The sequence below is a fragment of the Mustela nigripes genome, chromosome 4 (genome assembly GCF_022355385.1).
Source record: "Mustela nigripes isolate SB6536 chromosome 4, MUSNIG.SB6536, whole genome shotgun sequence".
Lineage (NCBI taxonomy): Eukaryota > Metazoa > Chordata > Mammalia > Carnivora > Mustelidae > Mustela > Mustela nigripes.
Genome location: NC_081560.1, coordinates 118,827,183 through 118,853,116, shown reverse-complemented (window position 1 = coordinate 118,853,116; position 25,934 = coordinate 118,827,183). Strand labels below are relative to the sequence as shown.

The 25,934-nt window shown below is 40.5% G+C and overlaps 1 protein-coding gene across 2 annotated transcripts in view; it reads left to right on the top strand.

The window, feature by feature from the left end:
• The window catches only part of A1CF (APOBEC1 complementation factor), a 79,013-nt gene extending 55,803 nt beyond the window's left edge, over positions 1 to 23,210 (top strand). The window contains exons 7-12 of one of the 2 annotated variants that reach the window (XM_059397426.1): positions 4,436 to 4,533; positions 8,614 to 8,887; positions 10,822 to 11,003; positions 16,107 to 16,243; positions 16,937 to 17,079; positions 20,159 to 23,210. In XM_059397426.1, coding sequence (XP_059253409.1) covers positions 4,436 to 4,533; positions 8,614 to 8,887; positions 10,822 to 11,003; positions 16,107 to 16,243; positions 16,937 to 17,079; positions 20,159 to 20,310 — 986 coding nt within the window. In that variant the 3' untranslated portion in view covers positions 20,311 to 23,210. Of the gene's footprint in view, positions 1 to 4,435; positions 4,534 to 8,613; positions 8,888 to 10,797; positions 11,004 to 16,106; positions 16,244 to 16,936; positions 17,080 to 20,158 lie in introns of both variants that reach the window. The other variant, XM_059397425.1, reaches the window with a different exon arrangement.
• Positions 23,211 to 25,934: the final 2,724 nt, after the last annotated feature.

Sequence of the window (25,934 nt, the reverse complement as noted above, 5' to 3'; positions counted from 1 at the left end):
CGCATCGGGCTCTCTGCTCAGCGGAGAGCCTGCTTCCTCCTCTCTCTCTCTGCCCGCCTCTCTGCCTACTTGTGATCTCTGTCTGTCAAATAAATAAATAAAATCTTTGAAAAAAAAAAAAAACTGCACCAGAGGACATCTCAACACTGACAAAGCAACTCGCAGAATGGGAGAAAACATCTACAAACAATACGTCTACCAAAAATGAAATAAAAACTCCAATGTATATTTGTCCAATGAACAATGTTGCGCTATTGCTGTAGACACAAGGTCAACACTCACATTAAAAGATGTTCAACGTCACTCGCTATTCACCTGGGAAATGCAACACCAAAACATTGCCCCCTGGCCAAAATAACAATCACAGTAGTAGTAGCGCTCATCAAAGATGATGACACAGATGCTGGGAGAAGTTGGAGCAGAGAGAACCACGTGCCCTGTACACGGAAATACAAAATAACGCCATCACTGGGGGAATCGACACCCTGGGTCCTGAAGAATAGATAATCACAGTGGCTGCCCAGGGACAGGGGACAAAGGACTCAGAAATGATTATTTAATAGATCCAGGGTTTCAGTTTTGGTTCACGAAGAGGTTCTAGAAACACATGGTGATGACAGTTGCAAAATATATATCTCCCTTTTATCTAATTAAAACATTACCATTTTGCTTTGTTCTGTTTTTGCTTTTTGGAAAAGGCTGGAATGAGAAATGACTCAAAGACTGCTTCCTGTCCTAGTCTCCTGGTCACCAGTTTATCCCATTAAAGGGAGAGATGAGCTCGTGTCATCCTAGTTATAGTGAAAATAATAAATGCAGGCTCTCTCTCCCTCTCTCCTCCTCTCCCCCTCTGGTGGCACAACTCAAGGCTCTATAGTGACCTGTGGCTGCTTCTTGGCACTGCACAAAAGAATATAAACTATGGAGGGTAGAGGAGTAGCAGACACCTGCTGTATTAGGAAGAAAAAGTCAGAGCTGACTAGTTTATTTTCCAGTGGAAAGGGTGTGTTTATACTTACCTAGGAAAATTTCCAGAGAGAATAGGAAAATAACCCCTTAAACACCGTATTGAAAGTTTGGATCCCTCAAAGGAGCCTAAATATTCCTGGCAAATATTTGACCCTATTATTTTAACCCTGATTAACCTAAAAATACTCTACTGACATTCAGAGAAATAACTGATGATCAGAACAGAAACTGGAGCTGAAAACCTCAGTTTTTCCCTGTGTAGCCTAAGGCTATCTGCTGAAATTCCAATTATAGTCATTCTACAAAATCTGATTTCCCTAAAACAGTTTCACATCCAAATCATCAAGAGAGCATAAAATAGATTGCGGGCTCTTCCCCTGGGCGTTTCTGAATCAGTGGGTCCAGGGTGGCGGTCGAGGAGGCCAGGCATTAGCATTTCTCCTGAGTTCCGGTGGGGAGCTAAGGCTGCTGCTCAGAGGACTGCATTCTGAGAACCATGGCCTTCAGATAGCGGCGTGTTTCTCATGAGGTAATTGATGCATTTCTGACAAGTGGATCATGAACCAAGTAATATTTTTCCAGTTTCCTACATTACGACTTTGGAGTCTTTTACATCATTGCTGATGATGACCACTGATATTTTATGGCTTCTGCCCTCTACCAAGTGATGGTCCATCAGTAAGCAAACTCCTGCAGACTGAAGAGGGGCCATACCATCATAGGCCACGTGGTGAACACTATTGTAGGAAAAACCATGCTCCCTTTCTAACTTGTTTCATGAGGCTAGATCTTCATTCATTAAGATTTCCAAAGTCAGGTGCAGCTGAACAGCCTAGCTTAAAAATCCAAGCCAGGTTCGTTACCTGCGAGCAGAGCTGGGGAACATTTAGATCCATAACCATCCGAAATGCCACCTAACGAATGTAAGTGCTGGAAACTGGAGTGGGAATTGACTGGTAATAATTGCTCTTCCCCTCTATTATTTGTAGAGCAGCCTTTGCACACACGGTACTAGGTAGGACTTGGTGATGACAATACCAGGACACCCCTGAACCAGATCCTGTGCTCAGGGGCTAATGGTCCAGAGGAGCCTAGATGAAGGACAGCACTGAAGAATGAATGGAGCCAAGACTGGAAAAATAGAGACCCTCATTGGCCTCCCCTTTCATTTCTCAATGACCAGGACAAGCCATGGGGTTAGGTCATGGTAGTTACCCTACCCGATCCTGAAGGACTAAAGAGACCATGCTGGAAGGGCGGTTAATTCCACGGCCCCTGCTTCATGGTCTCAAATACCTTCATGTACTTCCTCAGCCTTGCCAGACAGTTGTGCCCTGGACAACATAAGAAGTCAAGGGTTGGACGCTGAGGGATGAGAGGATTACCCCAGATTTTTCAATGATCCCTGCATTACAGCCCTGCCATCATTCCAAAAGAGGACAACTTACAGCCATCCAACCATTGTGGCAGAGTAAAAAGTCAAATTGCCTTTGTGATCTAGAAGATAGATAACTGAACCTTGATAGGAGAGGACAAAGGAGAACTCTTATCTGCTTTTCTCGTCCTTCCTATGGAAGATCCCATGATAGATTCTTTGTGGTGATTAGGATAAGAGAAGGAATGCAGTCTCTGGAGACACCCCTGAGTCAGAGTCACTAAACGACGACAATTGGCATGCTAAACGATTAACTGATAACAAGTTACACAAGTGTCCATTTCATCTTCACTCCAAGAAGAATAACTTACTCTTAAGACTGTGTAATCAACAATATTTTCTAGCAATATTTTAATAATAAAATGTAAGTTTCAACTGTTTGGTAAAACTTTTTTTTATACATGTTACCATCAACATATGCAGCAGTTCCTCTATATAAAAATAGATTAGGTTGATTTGTTATTTTCTTATTACACAAATAATAAGCATTGTAAATGTTTGCAAAATACCAAGGCATATAAATTAAAATATGAAGTTTCCCTTTATTCTCTCCAAATTTTCTCCCCATTCCTGAAGTAATCTCTATTTTAACAGTTTGATCTCTGTCTTTCCAGTTCTCTTTCTGTGTGTATATCCTTATTTATGTGTGCACATACATGGGTTGGGATTTTAAAAACATAAATGTCTGAGTATTATACTTACTATTTTACAAACTTTTAAAATTTAACAATAGGTCTTAAATCTTTCCACGTAAGTATACATAGGTCTATTTGTTCTTTTTTTTTTTTTTTGAAGATTTTATTTATTTATTTGACAGGCAGTGATCACAAGTAAGCAGAGAGGCAGGCAGAGAGAGAAGGGGAAGCAGGGTCCCCACTGAGCAGAGGGCCTGATGCGGGGCTCGATCCCAGGACCCTGAGATCATGACCTGAGCCGAAGGCAGAGACTTGAACCCCCTGAGCCACCCAGGCGCCCCCTATTTGTTCTCTTTAAATACTCATTTTATTTGATATGAATGTATTGGGTATAATCAATCTCATGAGAATAGACTTTGAGTGGTTTTATTTTTGCTATTTTAACAGCGGTAAAGTTATGTCTTTATGCTGATCCTTTTGCTTCTCTAGCACTCCAAGAGTGCTTCTATAAAAGACATTTCTCAAGGTAGAGTTAGTGAATATCTACATTGTTTCCAACATTTAAATATTATGAACAGCATTGCAAGGAACTGTCTTGGTTTTCTGATATTCTTTCAGAAACCACTTTTTTATAAAACATATAATGTATTATTTGTTTCAGGGGTACAGGTCTGAGAATCTTCAGTCTTACATAATTCACAGCACTCACCATAGCACATACCCTCCCCAGTGTCCAGAATTACTTTTTTTTTTAATCAAAAGAACATCAGATAAGCAGTTAAGAGATCTGCGTTCGGGTTCCTAGCAGTGTCAACTCTTATGAATCTCACTTCCCTTGTCAGAACCCTAGGTTCCTAATCTAAGTTAAAAATACTTACATTAAGGCCAAATAAATTTTTTAAAAAGCTTAAAGTAAATCATCACTAAAGTCTTTCCTAATTCTAAAGTTTTATTCCATAAATCAAAAGATGAAACATTTTTCTGGGGAAAAGCCATAAAATTTTAAAAGGTAATCGCCTAAGTAGAGATTTATAGGATGTCTAATAGTTAAGTTCAAATCAGTTCAGTGAATATTTCACTGAGTATAAGTTACTATCTTTTACATTTTATGCCAGACATAAAATGCCAGAAGATATGCCAGAAGATAGTGCTTCTATCCTTAAGGATCTTATAACCTAGGAGGTGGGAAACTCTAATTGATAACAATAAGGCAAAATATAGGGCATGTTAAAAAATATACAAATAAATTTCTGTTGGATGTGTAGAATTGTAAACCTGGACCTAGTGAATATTCTCACTAAGATCTTAGCTAAGTAATGAGTCTCCCAGAGAAAAAAAAATCAAATCATTCTCAGGGCTCTCTCAGTTTTTGCTAATGGGGCTACTTTGTTTCTAGGTGCTGTGGAGAGGGTAAAGAAGATTCGAGACTATGCTTTTGTGCACTTCAGTAATCGAGAAGATGCAGTAGAGGCTATGAAGGCTTTAAATGGGAAGGTAAGGTAGAACAACACGTACACACACACGCACACAGGTTTCACACAAGTGTGTTGTGTAAACTTTATTCAGAAGAACAATCCTGCAAGTCTGTGTCCCTCAGGCTTTCTCCACTTCTGACAAGACTGCACGGGTCCATTGAAGATGAACACAAGAGAAGTGACAGAAACACAATGCAGATGTGGCTCATGTGTCTGGCTCTACCTCTAATTTGGGGAGATTTGAACAAGTCCCTGGCTCTCAATTTCCCTACAAAGTGGATGATTGGAGTACCTTATTTCAGGGCATTTTTCTCAGGCCCAGTTTTCTCTCATTACTTCAAGAGATTATCACCTCATTTCTGTAGTATTTTGGAGGTTGAAGACCAGAAAACAGGCCAATTCTGTTGTCATTCTGCCCTCAGAGTTTGCCTTTCCTACTCTGGAAGGCTCTGGGTCTCTTCCCCTTGCCAAGAGTGGGGTGAGGGGAAAATTAGCTTCTAAAATCCTTTCTCCTGACTTGTACATAGAAACCAAGATCATATTTACTTATTAATGCAATAAACATTAAAACCTTTCTATAGACAACTTACTTTGCTAAACAATGTCTGGGACAAAAAAAAAGAGAGAGAGAGATACTTGTCACCAAGGTAAAAGTTTACAGAGGACTAGAATGGGTACACAAACATCTTTCATGGTTCAGCCAAACAAGTTCAGTTTCATTACATTTATAGATAGAGAGGTGAGAAAGTCTGAAGGAATCAGTAAATCTTCATGGAGATGAGAAGATGGTATCCATGAGAAGTGATAAAAATTGGACAGAATTCCCAAAGGAAAGAACCACAGACATGGAGAGGCAGTCTCAGAGACATAGAATTTGGAAAGAGCAGGAAATGACTGAGGAACAGTGAAAGTAGACCGATTCAGTTAGAACATCACGCACGTAGGGCCGTGTCGCCCGTCTGGCTTTGAACAGTTAGTCTTAACAGCAGACGGATGGTGAAAGGACTAAGGACAGAAGGGTGAGTGTGGGGGAGGGAACTGAAGAGAGGTGGAACCGAAGCTCAGGGTGCCACCAGAATCAAGGCAACAGGGGGCAGGAAACATAATGGGAAGCCTCACTAAGAGAGGGCTGTGTAGAGCAGGTCTCCTTGGAGAAGCAGGGATCTTTGGCCAAAGGACACAGCCAGGGGCTAAGGGAGCACCTCTGGAGCAGGTCCTTTAGTCACAAGTGGCTGGGTTTAGGGAACCTCCATATGTCTGGAGGGGGGGAAAAAAAAAAAAAACACTGCCTCCAAAACACAAAAACTGTAAAGCAAAAATTGAATGCAAATTTAAATACATGTCCTTGAAGCAAAACATGATTTAGTCTTCATTGGTGATTACATTTAATATCATAAAATTGTTACTACCTTGAAAACAATCTGTAGGTTCATTTCTCAATTTGAAAACATTCCTGAGGATACATGACAATTGCTGAGAAGGAACTGTCAGTCATAAATTATGTGCTAAATAGTTACATTGAAATAATCACAATGGAAAAATATTCAAATTGTTCCCAGTTTTTAGTTAGATATTTTTATAGCAATGTGTACATATATATCAAGGTTAAATATATATTCAAAATCTTAAAATATGTACCAAATATTATAATTATATCTAACTATAATGTTGCATGGGAACATGAAAAGTAAGTTTGCCTAGGAACTATGTAAGGCTTGAGTATACATATGCATATTAATAGTTGACCTATCAGACAGGGTGCGACTCAAAAGCTTTTTGTGTATTGGAGTAATTATCACATACAATTTAGGGAAATGAATGTACTAAGAGTTGTAATTTTGTGGAGTAGGAAGAGAGGTATCATTGGAACTTTTTGAAAAGCTATTATAGTCACGCAAATAGGAAGAAATAGGGCTTGACCAAGGGCAGGAATACAAAGTAGGAGAAAGCGCCACACAGGGCTATGGGGGATGAATTCAAAACACCCAGGAAATGACTGGATGTTGGAGTGAGCAAGAGTCATTGCTTTTCAATATGGGAGACCATGATGATGTGGTCAGGGAAGCCAGGAAAGGAAACCTACTTAGAGAGAAAGGTGATGAACTAAGCTTTGCATTTGATTGTTCATTTGTTCTGCAAATAACTTGTGGATGTCTGTGATGTGCAAGGAATTTTGCTGGGCTTGGGAATACACCGATTAATAAGATGTCGTCCTATCTCTTGAAACATCTAGACCAAATAACTAAAATACAATACTAAGTTTGAAACACTATTACAGGGACAGATAAATGCAGTAAAAAATCTATTACCACACTAAATCTGGCTTTGCAGTAAAGAACCATTCCATTAAAAATGTCTCTGGATATGGAAGGACCTAGAAGCAGAGGTCTATTTGGGTGTCTCACCTTCCTCCAGACAGGACTGAAGATAAAAATTATTTTTAATTTTTTAATTTTTTAATTAACATACAATGTATTATAGCACCAGGGGTATAGGTCTGTGAGTTGCCAGGTTTACACACTTCACAGCACTCACCATAGCACATACCCTCCTCACCGTCCATAACCCCACCACCCTCTCCCTACCCGCCTCCCCACGGCAACCCTCAGTTTGTTTTGTGACATTAAGAGTCTCTTATGGTTGGTCTCCCTCCTGATCCCATCTTGTTTCATTTATTCTTTTCCTACCCCCCAAACCCCCCATGTTGCATCTCCACTTCCTCATATCAGGGAAATCATATGATAGTTATCTTTTTCCGATTGACTTATTTTGCTAAGCATAATACCCTCTAGTTCTATCCATGTCATCGCAAATGGCAAGATTTCATTTCTTTTGATGGCTGCATAGTATTCCATTGTATATATATCCCACATGAAGATAAAAATTCTTATATGTAATACCACTCTGTTCCTTTGGACACTCAGATCTATTTCTTCTAATAACATTGACACCAGTGTGAGATAGTTGAATTTCATCAGGATTCTCTCTCTCAGTGTATTCCAGCTAATATGTTAAATACTGGCTCCTGCTCCTAGAAAATCAGGCCGATATATGAAACTAGGAACAAGTGACAACCGGGAAGCACAACTTTGGCCAGCAAACCTCAATGGTCTCAGAACCACTGAGCACTCACAAAATGGTGAGCAGCCATGACAGGGAATTCTGGAGGGAATGTTTCATATTACTTGCTTTCTTTATAAAAATAGAGGCTTATACTAATCTTACACAGAAGAAGCTACAAGTGCTTCCTCACAACACCTTGTCTCATCAATAAGAACTATCTCAATCCTTCAAGCATTTGTTGAGAGACTTCTTTGACTCTTATGTACGCAAGCCATATGGGAAAGTGAGTCATGCGTGCAGCTCTCCCCACAGCCCTTCTCGCCAATATCTGGATCTGTTTGCAAACTGTCCAAAACTTGCATTAGAAAAACAAACAAACAACCAGAACCTCTCCAATAATCCTTGAGGACAAGTTTTAAGATGTATGTGACCTGAGAAATCTCAGTACTGCCCCTGCCATCCCAGCCAGTTCCCACCTCTTTTAAGCCTCTCTTCTCTTCCAGTGAAACTTACCTTTCACTGGCTGCTCTAAGGAGTAAACCGTCTAGCTGGCAGGTGGCCCAAAAGATCTGACAAGGCCATCCCTGCCACAGTGTTAACAATGGACAAGATTTCCTTACTGGTTTCCTACCAACTTCCCTGTGCTGTGCTAAGTAGTAGACATTATATTCCACCCATTATGAACCTAAAATTTCTTAGAATTATATAATATGTAACTTAAAACATATATAGTGTAAAACTTTCACATAATTCTCTGTCACAGGGACTGTATCACAAAATTTACAACCTGAATGTCAGGGGTCGGTGCCCAGTTTGTTCGCATCAAACCTGTCGCATATTATATGCAATTTTCCAACAAAACCACTCAGGAAAACTCAACTGGCACATGAACATGAACCCATGAAGAGACAAGATATGTATAAGTGAGACCGTGACCAGACTGTCAGATTGACTAACACCCAAGAGACCAGGGCTTAGGCACACTTGACTGTCTTCATATCTTCTCATGTTGATTCCTCTTTGCTCTCTACGACAGGTGCTGGATGGTTCCCCCATTGAAGTGACACTAGCCAAACCAGTGGATAAAGACAGTTATGTTAGGTACACCCGAGGCACGGGTGGAAGAGGCACCATGCTGCAAGGAGAGTACACCTACTCTCTGGGCCATGTTTATGATCCCACCACAACCTACCTTGGAGCTCCTGTCTTCTATGCTCCTCAGGCCTATGCAGCAATCCCTGGCCTTCATTTCCCAGCCACCAAAGGACACCTTGGCAACAGGGCCATTATCCGAGCCCCTTCTGTTAGAGGTAATGCTTGCTCTAGAATAACTCTACAATTTCAAATGATTTGTATTGCCATAGCCTTAGACAAATGGGATGGACCCACTGGGAGAAAAGGACTGGGAAATAAATCATTTATGAAAAATCAAGAATTATTATATCAGTAGTTGTCCTTCCATAAAAATCTTTTTTCACATTACAACTGGTTATTGAAAAACCTTGGTCAGAACATAGCACAAATGGGTCTAATGCATACAGTTGATCGTTGTCTGGGCCCATAAAATTTGTTCAGACTAAGTAGTTAGCTTCTCTCTTATCACTGGACCACTATACTGCAGTCATATGGGACTTATTAGAAAACCCAAGTGAAAGCAGGGTGGTCCAATGGAAACCAATTATCTCAAATAGCAAAAAACAGGTATATTTGACGGTAACTCAGTGGCATCAAATTCATACATAATCACAAAATACCATACGTATTCTAACAGATATATGAGATACTTTCAGCTGACCTTCCCCAGAAATACATGCTGTGCCTTCTAAAAGGCCACACTGTCGAGGAAATCAACCTATTTCTCCAGGATATGGGGAACTAAATAGTAAAGTCCAAATAGAAGAAAGACTAACTACCAAACAATAAATCTTTCCTATGTAATCCTATAGAAATTCCAAGTGTTCACCCAGTTCTCTGGGCTCAGTTCAAACAATATAGATGTTAAGGAAAGCATTTTTATTTTGAATAAACTACCCTGTCTCTGCCTAAGGGGATCCTTCTGAATGGTTCTGCTAGGATAGAGTTAATGCCAAAAGAATGCCAGTTCTATCTTCCAAATAGGACACCACTCTGGGCAATTCGGCAATAAATTGTATTTAACTCTATCCTTGGGTTTTACTTAGAAGCAAAGGGGCATATCCAGATCACTGTGAAAACAATTATCTTACTGTGTTTTGCTATTTTTCAGGAAAACTGAATTGACCATCCTAGAAGCTCTAGTCTTCAACAGCCTTAAAAGTTCCATAATCATAATAAAATCACTCCACCCAAAATTATAATCATCAGGTTATTCTCCAGGATATTTATCTATGTGATGACAAATTATGTCGTTGAAGTATTGTGCATTTATAATCTGAAATCATATTGTAAAATAATCCATACATTAAATATAAATTGCCAACCAGTTGTAATGTAGGAAAAAAACCAATTTTCACTCTAAGGGGAAAAACACCTTATAACAAGAAAGGAATCAAAGAATGATATTCATGGATGAAGGGTAATCAATTTAATTTTTTTTATCACTTTACACCACCAATAGGAAATCAAAGTAGTAAGATAGCAAACAAAAAATCAAAAGGAATCTATTAATGAAACTCAGTGGAAATAAAAGCCTCAAATTGTCCGAACATAAAACAGAAAATAGTGAACCAATAAACATGGTTTCTAAATGGTCAATGTTTCCCAACCGATCATTGGGGTTGGGATTATTGGGGAAGCTAGAATTCATTTCTGATCTACTGATCAATGATAAAAAATGCAAGATTTATTTTAATACATGTGGTCATACCATGCTGGGATGTTTAAATACCTTCCCAACATTTATTAATCTATAGAGGAATGTCAACAAAAGATCAACCGAAGATATAAATTACAATTTTTTTCTCTGTGCCAAAGTTTTAAAGTTGCTCATGCATTTATCAGTAGCTTTGACAATATGGCTTTCTTCCACAGATTTAAAAAACAAAAACAAAAGCAAAACAAAACAAAACAAAGACACTTACTGTGAACTCTATGTTGAGTTTCATTATATTAGAATCCTAGAGTTTTCTATGCATCTTGAGGGCAATGATCAATGTGACTTGGGCTAACTTTTCCATTACAGTAAGATTCAGGGTGATCTTCTGGTGGTTTGATTCAGTTTAATGCCTTCTTACATTCCTAGAAATTTACATGAATGTACCTGTAGGGGCCGCGGGAGTGAGAGGACTGGCCGGCCGGGGCTATTTGGCCTATACAGGCCTGGGTCGTGGATACCAGGTCAAGGGAGACAAGAGAGAAGACAAACTCTATGACATGTTACCTGGAATGGAGCTCACCCCAATGAATCCTGTCACTTTAAAACCTCAAGGAATTAAACTTGCTCCCCAGGTAGGTAATGTTATTCCAGAGATAAGTTTCCTTCTGTTGAGCCAAAGACCATCCACATTTGCCTTTCATCAAATGATCTGATTTGATCCCTCCTTGGGTTATTGTTTGGTTTGGTTGGGTTAAAGAGGTCAAGTGGCCAATCAGCATAACATACAGCGAGAGAATGCTGCCCCTTGAGGGCCACTGTTCCATCACAGGCTTTCTTCTATTTCCTAAATAATCTGAACAAAATGGAATGTGAGGATTCTGAGAGCTATTAAGAATTATCAACTGATATCTTACATGAAAATAACATGAAGCAAAGACCCTATTTCAAAATTAATACCTGCTCTGAAGGAGTTGGCTAATGGGGAATATTCATGACAGGAAATGAATAGGACACTTAGACATCTTCTATGGGAAACACTGTGTGAGAGAAAACACCATACCACCTCTGGTGATGTCATGATTTGTATTAATGTTAAGATGCCATCGGTCATATCTCATTAGGTCTCCCACGAGGATTTTGCTTGGGGAGGGACATGATGGTGACTTTGTAATGCTTTTATTCCACAGCTCCAAGTTTCCAGGTTTCCACATGAGGCTGGGGTTTTTATTATTGGAAAATTTGAAGTCATAAAAGCTGTCCCAGGGTGGAAAGTGAATAACAGGGTTAAAAATAAAACAAAACAGGATCTGTGTGAACCCTGAGCCTGTTGCCTGGGGCTGTGCAGTCCATGCCAGGCACTCTGTAGAGACACTGGCTGAGGAACCCATGCCAGTTGTTCAGAGATACAGTTAGGGGATCCCAAAGGAAAAATCCTTACTCCAGCATGGAAGTAGCCTTCTGATTGTGATCAAACAGAAAGCATGGTTTTCTAAAGGCTCATCCTGAGTATTATTTTTGTAGGATCAATAGGGATCTTGTACATACAGATTAGTTCATCTAAGGTTTCTGCTAACCCTACCCAGGCAATTAAAAATAAAGATGCCTAGTAGAGTGGCACACAGCACTCATTTCTTTGATCAAAAACCATCTATTAGGCACACACCATGTTAGGTGCTGGGCATGGAAAAGGGAACATAATACAGTCTTTGTCATCAAAAATCATATGGGACTCCAATGAGAGGATCCGGACAAATCAACAGATTATTACTGTAAACTCTATTGACTGTCATGGTGAAGCATTGTCCAGAAAACATGAAGGCTTGTCATCCAGTCGATCTTGGGATAAAATATAAAATAAGGAAACTCATTAAGGAACTAGAATACTTAGAAACCATTTAAGAAAATAAAAAATAATCATCATTATCAATTCCATGTAATACTTCTAAGAACCGCCAGAGAGTGAGGAATGATCTCGGCTTCTTATATTAAACCCAGGTGAGAAACTGGTCATGGTCTATGAAAAACCCACAGCAAATACCATTCTCAATGGGGAACAACTGAGAGCTTTTCTACCAAGGTCAGGAACACAGCAAGAATGTCCATTATCACCACTGCTATTCAACATAGTACTAGAAGTCCTAGCCTCAGCAATCAGACAACAAAAAGAAATTAAAGGCATCTGAATCAGCAAAGAAGAAGTCGAACTACCACTCTTTGCAGATGATATGATACTATATGTGGAAAACCCAAAAGACTCCACTCCAAATCTGCTAGAACTTGTACAAGAATTCAGTAAAATGTCAGGATATAAAATCAATGCACAGAAATCAGTTGCATTTCTATACACCAACAAGACAGAAGAAAGAGAAATTAAGGAGTCAATCCCATTTACAATTGTATCCAGAACCATAAGATACCTAGGAATAAACTTAACCAAAGAGGCAAAGAAGCTGTACTCAGAAAACTATAAATCACTCATGAAAGAAATTGAGGAAGATACAAAGAAATGGAAAAATGTTCCATCCTCCTGGATTGGAAGAACAAATGTTCTGAAACTGTCTGTGCTACCTAAAGCAATCTACACGTTTAATGTAATCCCTATCAAAACACCATCATTTTTTTTCAAAGAAGTGGAATAAATAATCCTAAAATTTATATGAAACCAAAAAAGACCTCGAATAGCCAGAGGAGTGTTGAAAAAGAAAGCCAAAGTTGGTGGCATCACAATTCCAGACTTCAAGCTCTATTACAAAGCTGTCATCATCAAGACAGTATGGTACTGGCACAAAAACAGACACATAGATCAGTGGAACAGAATAGAGAGTCCAGGGGCACCTGGGTGGCTCAGTGGGTTAAAGCCTCTGCCTTTGGCTCAGGTCATGATCCCAGGGTCCTGGGATTGGGCCCCGCATTGGGTTCTCTGCTCAGCAGGGAGCCTGCTTCCCCCTCCCTCTCTCTCTGCCTGCCTCTCTGCCTACTTGTGATCTCTGTCTGTCAAATAAATAAATAAAATCTTAAAAAAAAAAAAAAAAGAATATAGAGCCCAGAAATGGACCCTCAACACTATGGTCAACTAATTTTCGACAAAGCAGGAAAGAATGTCCAATGGAAAAAGGACAGTCTCTTAAACAAATGGTGTTGGGAAAATTGGACAGCCACATGCTGTCCAATGGATGGTCCAAGAATGAAACTGGACCATTTCCTTACACCACACACAAAAATAGGCTCAAAATGGATGAAAGATCTCAATGTGAGAAAGGAATACATCAAAATCCTTGAGGAGAACACAGGCAGCAACCTCTTCGACCTAAGCTGCAGCAACTTCTTCCTAGAAACATCGCCAAAGGCAAGGGAAACAAGAGCAAAAATGAACTATTGGGACTTCACTGAGATCAAAAGTTTTTGCACCGCAAAGGAAACAGTCAACGAAACCAAAAGACAACTGACAGAATGGAAGAAGATATTTGCAAACAACCTATCAGTTGAAGAGCTAGTATCCAAAATCTATAAAAAAAACTTATCAAACTCAATGCCCAAAGAACAAATAATCCAATCAAGAAATGAGCAAAGGACATGAACATACATTTCTGCAAAGAAGACATCCAGATGGCCAACAGACACACGAGAAAGTGCGCCACATCACTTGGAATCAGGGAAATACAAATCAAAACCACAATGAGATACCACCTCACACCAGTCAGAATGGCTAAAATTAACAAGTCAGGAAACAACAGATGCTAGTGAAGATGTGGAGAAAGGGGAATCCTACTACAATGTTTGTGGGAATGCAAGCTGGTGCAGTCACTCTGGAAAACAGCATGGAGGTTCATCAAAGAGTTGAAAATAGAGCTACCCTATGACCCAGCAATTGCACTACTGGGTATTTACCCTGAAGATACAAATGTAGTGATCCGAAGGGGCACATGCACCCCAATGTTTATAGCAGCAATGTTCACAATAGCCAAACTATGGAAAGAACCTAGATGTCCATCAACAGATGAATGGATAAAGAAGAGGTGGTGTATAGATATACAATGGAATACTATGCAGCCATCAAAAGAAATGAAATCTTGCCATTTGCAATGACATGGATGGAACTAGAGAGTATTGTGCTGAGTGAAATAAGTCAATCAGAGAAAGACAATCATCATATGATCTCCCTAATATGAGGAATTTGAGAGGTCACGTGGGGGGTTGGGAAGGTAGAGAAGGAGAAAATGAAATAAGATGGGATCAGGAGGGAGACAAACCATAAGAGACTCTTAATCTCACAAAACAGAGGGTTGCCGGGGGAGAGGGGAGGGAGAGGGTGGTGGGGTTATAGATATTGGGAAGGGTATATGCTATAGTGAGTGGTGTGAAGTGTGTAAGCCTGACGATTCACAGACCTGTACCCCTGGGGCTAATAATATATTATATGTTAATAAAAAATTAAAAGTTAAAAAAAAAAGAAATTGGTCATGGTTTATAGGGATATGTAAGGAACCACCTCTCCCAACTAACTAATTAAAGTTCTTTATTTAGTCTCTGCATCTCTACAAGGACGGCTTAGAAACTGCAGGTGATGCCACCGCAAAAACATAGATAGAGCTTTAACAACCCCATGGCAGGGTCAAGGTCATCAGACAAGAGCCAGGAGACCAGATGTGCCCAGCAGAGTCAGGAGTTAGAGTCCATACTCTCTGAGCACGTGTTTGCACGACAGGCTCAAAGAGGCAGGCAGAATGTCTGCCAGCTAAAGCAGTCTACTGGTGCCCAGGACCCTCCGGGAACATTCTGTAGACAACAAGAGATGCTACAGAGCCAAGAGTCGTAACAAGCAAAAGTCAGTAGAGGATATAAGAGCAGTCTACAAATTTAATAAACTGGAAAATGCCCTGCGATCGCAGCTGGATTCGTATCAGAACCAATGAGATAAGAAGTTCCCTGGAGTCAGCCCGGGGCACTGTTCTGTCCCCAGGTCTTATTCTTTTCACAGTGAGGCCCTGTTTTGCAATTTCCTGAACCTGCTGACTCATGGGAGCACTGGGGCTGGTGGGTCACTGAAAATGACTACGGGATGAAAAAAAAAAAAATGGGTGCCTGGAGACAAGATTCAGCTTGGAGTAGTGAAAAAGGGCAGAAAAAAGCATGCAGGAAGATTGTAAAACTCAGATCTTTGTAAAAACAGCCAGAAGTGTTATTTTGCCAAATAAAGACATTGCCTCTGTCCACATCCATCTATTAATGCTCACCAGTAACTAATAACCATTAAACTTTTTAACTCAATTTTTTATGAAAACGTGAAGTTAAAACCCTATGACAAATGACATGAGGTAAATATATTCTTAGGTTATTTTCTCTAAAACATTATAAATAGAAGGATTAACGGTAGTCACAAGGAAATGCAGCCGCGTGCTTGAAATGTCCACTGTTTTTAATGGAATAAATTCATCAAACAAATCGTAAAGTTAAACTATTGGTAAAAAAGTTACAGCTAATGAACTCAACTAAAAACGTATTAGAATAAATGGTGTGAAAATGATTTTTGTGAATTAATCGACATAACATTTTAAATGGAGTTCAAGTTGAGTTCATCTTAAATTTTATGAGTCATTAAACCCTGTGGCATTTTCTGTTTTCTTAACATTAGCTTAAATGCTAAAGATTAGAGTTTAAAAACCCTGAAAACTGGAGAAATCATGCAAATGTGACATTTGAAAGGGCAATCACTTTTTTTTTTTCCACACTCGTAGATATTAGAAGAAGTTTGTCAGAAAAACAACTGGGGACAACCAGTGTATCAGCTGCACTCGGCCATTGGACAAGATCAAAGACAACTTTTTTTATACAAAATAACCATTCCTGCCCTGGCCAGCCAGAATCCTGCAATGTGGGTAACATCTCCAAATTCCTAATCTTTAACGCTTTTTAGAATAAGAGTCTCTTGTAGATCAAGTGTATTTTATCACTACCCCAATAAGCGAAACACTTGGGTCTACTGCTCGCTCGTGTTTCATTAAACACAAACGCTGAGATGTGTAGTTGGGACGAACGTACCCAGGGGGGTCTGACATCTGGGGGGTCTGACATCTCAGAGGTTCTGAATTTCACACAATGTAGACTGCACAGTGTAAGCAACCAGTAAAAAAGTATAGACATAAAATGCAACAGGAATTGGAACTAGAGTCCATTCTTTTATCTGTGTAGTATTTAGGTTGAACCATATGAAATTGCCATTTTATCCATGACCACAGCCTATGCGAGGTCACTTACATTTTGGATCAAAGGTCCTCTCTGTGGGTTAGTATCGCCTCCTGGAGCCTGACTGGGTACACGTTTTAGGAACCGTCCTGTTTCACGTGTACCTTAGAAAAGCCATGTGGTGAGTTCCAGGTGTGCTCCAGGAATGTCCTCTTGGCCCCCCGCTGTCGTCTGCACATACACCTGTAGAGGTCTTCAATGCAAAGAGAATGAAAACCACACGGATAAAATTCCATCATCAGCTCCTCTTAGCTCACGAACAGCGACTTGGGTTTTGTCCCATCTCAGCACCTCAAAGGTAACACCTGTCTCTGCCTTGCAGCCACCCCTTCACACCTCCGAAGCTCAGTGCTTACGTGGATGAAGCAAGGACCTATGCGGCCGAGTACACCCTGCAGACGCTGGGCATTCCGACCGAGGCGGCCGATGCCCCTACCGCAGCAGCCGCCGCCACCGCCTTCCCAGGTGGGAAACATGGCACCCTGCCCCGGGGTGTTTGAGAAACAGTCCCCCCACCCTGGTACCCTGAACTCTGAGAGTTGTTTTTGAACTCCACCCACAATAAATCTGGTTACACATTCTGTGGCCAAAAACACGGGGCAAATGCGGGAACCATCAAGGTAGGAGATAAGAGTGAGTGGGAAGCAGAAGAGGAGTCTAGCCAGTTGTGTGACCTTGAAAGAACCAGTCTCTGTGCCTGGATGGGTGGGGTTTTGACTTTTTTGGTCAGAGAGTTCGGAACTACCTAGCAATAGTTGTTTTTCTGCCTGCCGGGCGTTTCCCTAAATGCTCAGCGTGGTTTTATTACACCTGGAATGGTCCTGATGCTGCAAGAAGTAGGCTGTAGCGCAATGGCCAGGTTCAGCGGATGGAACCCAGGACAGGAAAGATGAAGGAATGGGGCCAAGTCAACTGGCTTTTAAGGAGTCCTGGAACTTGAATCTTTGACTCAACCTGACTTTTATGGCTCTGCTTTCTGAAAGAAATGTGTAGATCACATTTTTCTTTTGTTTTTAAGATTTTATCTATTTATTTGAGAGAGAGAGAGAGAGAGAGAGCAAGCACAAGTGGGATGAGGGCCAGAGGGAGAAGCAGACCCCCTGCTCAGCAGGGAGCCCAACGTGGGACTCGATCCTGGCACTCTGGGATCATAACCTGAGCTGAAGGCCGATCCCAACAACTGAACCACCCAGGCACTCTAGATCACACTTTTCTTAAATTGTGTTAAGTCAAAAACTGTGTGTATGAGAGAGACAGAGAGTGAGCAAGAACCTTTCAGTATGTAGATAATCAGCTTTCATTTATCTGCCCTATAATTTTGGACTGGAGCCTATGCTGTTGGTTCAGAATAAAGCCTCTCTGTAGATCGGCACACCTTCACGGTCCTATTTAAAAGGCTTTTCCCCATTTGTTATGTACCTACGACAAATGCTAATAATTTTAAAAAATGAACCCTCTAGAGATTAAAAGTGACCAGATAAGAAATTTGTTTTGTAGATCCTTCCTTAGCAGTTAGCTTGAATACTCCCATTCTTTTTTTAGCAACCAAAGTTCATTTCATTTGAAGACATTGGTCACTCCAACGTGTCACTATGTCAACGGACCTCCCTTAAGACCAAGTCAGAGATCTGACTGGACCCAGACATGGGGCGTTTCTATCAGTCCATTCTGTCACGTGCTGGTCACATTCAGGCGTGAGAACTGCTGTATTCCTCTCATCTGTAACACCTGGGCTCACTCTCGCTTTCTTTTGTTTCTCAAAAACGGCAAATATGCTTTCCATCCCAGCAACTAAACACATTTCACATATGAACACGACCTCAATTCCAGCTTTGTTCCAGAGAACATGGGGAAGATGGGTCGTGCGCCCCCGCGAGGTTACCAAGGCAACCGCTGCCACCATAGAGGGCAGGTCCCCTGGGCTGGACTGGGGGCCATCAGTCTCAGGCTTACTTTTCACAGAATGTGGTGTTGACATGTCCGTCTACTGGGGACCTGTGCCAGGGTTTCTCGGTTCCTGGAGAAGGTTGAGCCCCTGTCTCATGGAAAGCTGCTCCCCAAAGACAGCTAACTAATGTACTATAAAAATAAATGAGCCCCTGTCAGAATGTTACAGTTTGCTTGCACATTGGAAAGAATTCGCTTTCACCTAAGAATGTTTGATCTTGTCCTCCCTCCTGTTTGCTCCTGCAAGAGGTAGAAAATATTTAGGGCATGAGAGTTGTTCTGGGAATGCCTAAGAATTTGAGAGCCTCTCTTAAAACTTTGCTGTGGAGTCAAGCAAAGAATAATAGGTTCCAAGGGAAGAATCTGTTTAAAGTCCAAATACTCTTGCACTTAAGAAAGTGGCCAAATTGAAAAAAAAAAATTCAGAATTCCCAAAGATAAAATCCACATGACACACACACATGCACACGCACTCTCACACGTGGGTCTTTCTTACTCACTTATTTAGAAATACTCTTTCCAAAGTCATGAAAGTAATTGGTAACACATTTCTCACATCCTTGGAAAACATACCAAACTTCAGTAGTGCGTTAGTCAACATTACTGGCCAAAGTGCCCAAGCCAACGAGTGGATTTAATTTTTTTAAATATAGTCCAGCCAGCTTCCTGCCACCACTTCCTGAGAAGTCACCAGAAAGAAATCAGTGTGTCTGGGCATGGGATGACTGCCATAGCACATAATCCAAATGGATGATTTTGTTGTTGTTTTAAATCAGAACCCCATTTGTTGCTTAAGTAAATTTTTCCCCTTTTTCTTGTCATCTTCACACTTTTTGGATTATCTCAGAGTTAGCTTAACTTTGATCTTAAACATTACCAGGGAAACATTGCTTTTGTACAATAGCGGTGATGCCCTTTTCTCTAAAAGTGAATGTCCCTCAGCCACACATCATCCTAACGTGACCGCGCATGGTGGCCTCCTTACTATGCAAAGCCCCACAGTTTGGTGGTGAAACAAGAGGTCTTGGCCCTTCACAGTTGGGTCTAAATTAAACAGACCAGGTATTTGCTTGTATGGTGCTATGCAGAAACATGTTAAAACTTTCCAAATTGTTCCTACTGGTCTACCCACTCCTTATATGTCTTCAGTAAAAGCAATGGTTTTTACATTTCATTTAGGTGGGGGGCATGGGTCCAGCAGCAGACCCACAGAGCCCCACCCCTCAGCCCGGCCAACCCGTCAATCACCTCCACTCCATTATAAACTCTGAGAGCCTCTGCAAAAGTTCTCAATCTCAAGCTTTAACCAACTTGGCATCCTCTTAAGTTTCCATTTCTTGGACTCTCTCCCCCGGGTTTCCAGTTTTCTAAGCATGAAGCAGTTCTGGTACACGCAGCTGACCTCACTTTGAGGCATGTTGTCCCCTAATCAAAGAATTTAGGTATTAGGTCCCCTGAGTTCACTTTTTAAAAACCTACATATTAACTTTTGGCTTTAAGTGAGGTTAACTTTTGGTCTTCCCAAGAGAAGACAATAAAGCAGGAGGGAGCAAATGTGCATGGCTTCTGATAAAGTTTTCTCCACCTCCTCCTCCAGGATACGCTGTCCCCAGTGCAACGGCGCCCGTGTCCGCAGCCCAGCTCAAGCAAGCAGTGACCCTTGGACAGGACTTGGCAGCATATACGACGTATGAGGTCTACCCCACTTTTGCAGTGACTGCCCGAGGGGATGGATATGGAACCTTCTGAAGATAGCTTTAAGTTAAGAAACACACAGAACTCTATCCAGAAGAAATAAACCTCTCGCTCAGTTTCCTTATATGATCACAAGTCCTACTTTTCCTAAAGAGATGCCTTTCTGGAGACTGCTCAGCTTACGCTAATGGTAGAATCAAGACATGAGGACATGTTCCTGGTAATATCAAGTATCAAGAAGCCTCTTGTCCACCAGAAAGCTTAAGAGCCATTGTCCCCAAAAGTTGGTTCTCCAAGGTTCCTGAGGGTCTTGGGCGTATGTTTATGCTCCCTGACGACATGGAGAGAGGGCTTTTAACCAGCAAGTGTTCGGGGGCTGAGCCGACCGGCCAGTCAGGAGCAACAAGGGGAGGCAAGCAAACTCCAGAGCCTTAACCCCAGCTCACAGCCGCTTCTGTGATACACAAAGTCATGACCAGGCAGCGGGAGGGTGAGAGAGGATGATTTTGTAGAAATGTTTTCCCTGTTGGGTACCACATGGGGTATGTTCTCAGGCCCGAGTCTGTGAAAGACAGCCCAAGGTTTGATGGGGCCAGCATCACTTCCATCTGAAAATGACCCATCAATCTGCCGTGGGTGTCCATCTCCCTGCCCTTTCCAGCTCCTGGGGACCCCTTGGAAATCCATGTGATGTGTTGCAGATAAAGGATAAAATTAGTCCAGACCCAGTGTTTATTAAACTCATCAGCCCACACCTCTCCTTCCCTGGACCACACCCCCCCCCCCATCCTTCTGAAGCATCTCCCAACACAGTAAGCATCCTGACTTAAAATGGACTCTTCTCCCTTTAAACATTTTGACTTTGTCCACTTGGATTTATTTTCACATGAGTCTCATTTTGATCATGTCAAATACCATAAAAATGTACACCCAACCTATAGGAATATCACTTAGACTGCTTTTTCCTATTCCGAAAATGGGCTGAAAAGTCATTTCAAGGAAAGAAGTGAAGGTTTACTCTTATTTCTTTGGTATTTTTGCAATACCTGGACCGCCATCCAGCATTCAGAGACAGTTATCGTAATGTGGGGTTGGCCTTGGATTGTCTAACCCACTTACAGTCAGTCTGCCAAGAAATCTACCTTCCTTTCCTTCCACTTTCCACAAGTATCAGACGGCTTTACCATATTTGAGACTTTTGGTCTTGAAATGGACACGGAAAACCTTACAGACACACACCCTACGACTGATTAGAAGTGGATTCTTAGACACCAGCAAGGGTATTTGTGACCCAACTTCTCTAGGGCTTTAGGCCTCTCTCCAGGAATATCTCATGGGGATTCCAGAGCTACAAAAACAGGGAGAGAGGGAACAGAAGGCACTACTTTCTTGCCATACTTGTAAATGACCACTTTTGGCTCAAAATTAGAAATAATTGAGGTCTGAACTCCAAATACCTATCACCACTGCTTCTGTCTCTTTAGTGGCTTAAGACATACAGCACCAGAATTTCCAGTTTAAAAAAAAAAAAAAAATCCCTGTGCCCTGGTACAATTTTACAGGACTCGAAGGAAAACATAAACCCAAAGTCAGAAAAATTTGTCAACTCTTGAACAGAATCCTGTGATCCAAAATCAGACCAGATTCCAGTCAAAATCAGCTAAATTTCAGTAACAATGAAAAGTTCCTATAACCTTTCAGTTCTGTTAACTCCAATCAGACATCAAAGACCTCAAGTCTATAGCTCACACTCTGAAAGGCTTGGTGCTTTTGGCTTTACATGTTCCTCATAGTCCACAGACCAGTGGTTTCCAAACTTGGCTGCACATTAGGAACACCTGAAGTGTCTTTCAGACCACCAATGCCAAAATGGCGCCCAATCCCCATTACATGAGAATATCATGGGGCAGGAGCCTGGCCCCCGCATTTAAAGATCTTAGATGATTTCAATGTGTAGCTAACTTTGGGAATAGCTATAGTCTTTCTATTTCAATGCTCTCCTCCTAATATTTTCTTGATTTATTTCACTTGCATTAAATAGAAAAATGCAAAAAAAAATTGTCCAAGTTAAAACAGATAGCCAAATCATATTTTTATAAATATTCATCTCATTAAAAGTAGGAATTTGAATGTAACTTCAAACTAACTCTTGGCCCAAACTAATTCTAAAAATGAGAAAGTAAAAAATTCCTCCATCAGCAATTCTTAAGGTCCAAATCAACGTTCCCCTACAGACCTGCTTTTATACTCAAAAAGAGTAATGACATTGGGGCAGGCAAGTTCCTGCTTAGTCCAAAAAAGCATTCCAAATTCCAAGAGCAAAAGTTTTCATGTTCTTTAAAATCTTTGAAAATAGAAAACAGTGCTCTGAATGTCTAGCCAATGCCAAAGGGAAGATCTGATCCAGAAGAGTTTTAAATGTAATCAGAATGAATAGTTAGTTAATTCAGGAATGTTTTATGAGAAAAATCTTTATTCCAGATTAAATTATTATGATTTTTTTAAAAGACTCAGAACAGAAACCTAAATATACAAAAACTGGCAAAGTGTCAAGAAAATTGCCCCCAGAACACCATCTCATTTCTTGCCTAGGGAAACACAAGTATTTGTACATTTACTTCCTAAGGACTGATTTTATTCAAGTGAGTAGATGTGGTTTCACTCTATTAAAATCTAGAGAATACTTTGAATTCCACTAGAACATATTCATAGAAAGTATCAATGTGTCTACTGTGCCATCTGTATTTACTTTGCCCAGATTAAGTACTGTAGGGCAACTACACAGCTCTACAACTCAGGATACAGCTATACTGAGTGTGAAACTTTAAAAAAAAATGGGATTTTAAAAAATCATGTGTAAAACTGAAGGTTTATTTTGCATGATGTTTATATTTTTAGACTTCGGGAAATTAGCACCTACTTATGACCTATTATATCTTGTGCATCAACCTCTATTTTTTTGTTATTTGTTACTTCATTGTTTCTTAGGAAAAAAACTCTTTATATAAAGAGGAAATTTAAAGTGAGACAACCAACCAAAAATAAAAATAAAATGAGTCAACCAACCAAGTGATAATAGAATACCCAAATCAAAAATTTAGAAGCATCTAGCAAGTTAGAACGGAGTTTCTCAGTTTCAGTAATTAACAGCTTAGTGAACATTAAAAGCAACCACTGTTACTTAGGAAGAAATGGACAAGCAGTGAGATTGGACATCTATCTTCGTACCTATAAAAATGCTGTCTGTTCTCAAATTCCTATACTTCTCTCCCAGCCCATTACTGTAGCTAGAAGACCATCTCTAACTGTAACAAAGTGACCATTCCCCTACATAGCTAGTTTTTCTCCTCCTACTCCTGCCCAATCCTGGTATCACGCCAAACCACACTGTGTTTGGATAAAAACACCCAAAGTGCTGCTAGAAAGCTACCTCGTGTGAAGAAAATACTGACTTCAATAGATATCTAACAAAACAGAATCCCTTAACTTTTTAATGGTGGATGGAAAGCACAGTATAGCTATGTAAAGATAATAGTTGCTTGGGAAGTTTGTTTTAATTTTATATAAAAGTTTTAAGAAATACACATTCCTCCGATCACTTAGATTAGCTTTTCATAAATATGGCCTCAATATAATTTTCAATTTATGCTGTTTTCACTGTATTTTTCAACGACTGTTTTATAACTCTGCCTTGGACAACTGAGTCATGATTTGAATCCATGGAGGACAGGGGATTCTCTAGGGTGCCTTTTTAAGAATGAGGGTTAGTAAAGAAAGTTATTTTGAGTAAATTGTCCTTCCAAAGCTACAAAGTTTGATAAAATCTATTATTGCTGTCCAACTCCAGGCCTATCCAAGATTTCCCAAAGGAATTTACAACTAAAAGTGAACAGTGTGTCCCAGGATACACAGGAAGCTATGATCTCTTATCCCCTTCCTTGCATTCACACAGAAATTCCCAGGAGATGAAATGTACCTACAACTTAACCTGGAGATTTGGTACTTTTTATATTTTATGGATACATTTTTACCTATTGTAGATGTATCTGTCCAAGATGTAACTTAGGTTTCAAAGATGACACCTTAAGTGAACTTGTTGTTCTGTTTTGTTTTTAAAGATTTTATTTATTTATTTGACACAGAGAGATCACAAGTAGGCAGAGAGGCAGGCAGAGAGAGGAAGGGAAGCAGGCTCCCCGCTGAGCAGAGAGCCAGATGTGGGGCTCAATCCAAGGACCCTGGGATCATGACCTGAGCTGAAGGCAGAGGTTTTAACCCACTGAGCTACCCAGATGCCCCTGTGATAAACACTTTTAAAAGAAAATATTAATAGCATAATTTAATGTACTTATTGGAAAACAAGAGAAACTAGGAAATCAATATCGCTACTTGATGTGTAATAGTTATACATTTCATTAACATGATCATCAAATTTGAAGCTGAGATTTTACTTCATTCTGGTGATGTCTTGAAAATGCTTCAGGCTTTGCAAGAACATAGCCATAGAAATGTAATGTGCCCACCAGGATATATGTTTATATTGGCCAAATATTAGAACAAAGCAAAGCCAATGAGTAAAACCATAAGAAAAATGAGATTTTCTGACCCCCATGCCCTATCACTTTACTTACAGAGTGAAACATTTTTTTAAAAATTTCATTCAGTAAAAACATGGATACAGAATATTCTATAGTTCCCAAAATGCCCATTTTAAAAGCCATCTATTTCGTACAGTGTTTATACGGAACGCAAAATATGTGAGTTTAATAGGGACAGCGGTGCATGCCTTGAACAGACAGGCTCATTTATGGGAGAAAGCAAACCTTATGCATCCCCAGGTCACCTCAGTTCTGTAGGAAAGTTAAAAGAAAATGTTAAACTTCACCTAATAGTGAAGAGAAATTAGTAATCCATATAGAAGTGAAAAATAATTCACTTATTTTTCTGGAAATGTGCCTGGAATGAAATATAGAACACTTCTGCATCTCCCCCTCACAGTTTTCTCCTATTGAATATGCCTTGTTCACTTTTAACAATTGTTACTTTGTTTAGGGGAGGGGAGATGCCAAGAAACTGCGTTTTAAAGAAGGTAAGCTCCTGGACAGAACTTCTTGGAGCCTGAAGAATGTCAACCCCACCCAGAGTTCAGCAGCCTCTCTGGGGTGACTGTCCAACCCGGCTGGCAGGGATAGCCCCAGCTGAGGTCTGTGGTCCCACTTTATTTTTTTTTTTAAGATTTCATTTATTTATTTGACAGGGAGAGACAGCGAGAGAAGGAACATAAACAGGGGGAGTGGGAGAAGGAGAAGCAGGCTTCCCACTGAGCAGAAAGCCCGACTCAGGCCTCGACCCCATGACCCTGGGATCATGACCTGAGCCAAAGGCAGATGGCTAATAACTGAGTCACCCAGGTGCTCCCCCCTTTATCCATGTTAACGATAGCCCTTGGTACTCACAAATATGCCCCAATTCCAATAACATACAGTGACCCCATCTTTACGGCTCTTTTTTTTTTCCTTCTCTCTCTTTCAAATATGGTAGAATTAGGTTTATCCTCTCCAGAGCAAGTACACCTTAAACAAAAGGGCCCAACAATTTCTTTCTGACTGGGATGGGAGCCTCATGAACAGAGAGGAACACATCAACTTCTCCTTCATGATCACCCCCAAGCTACCCAT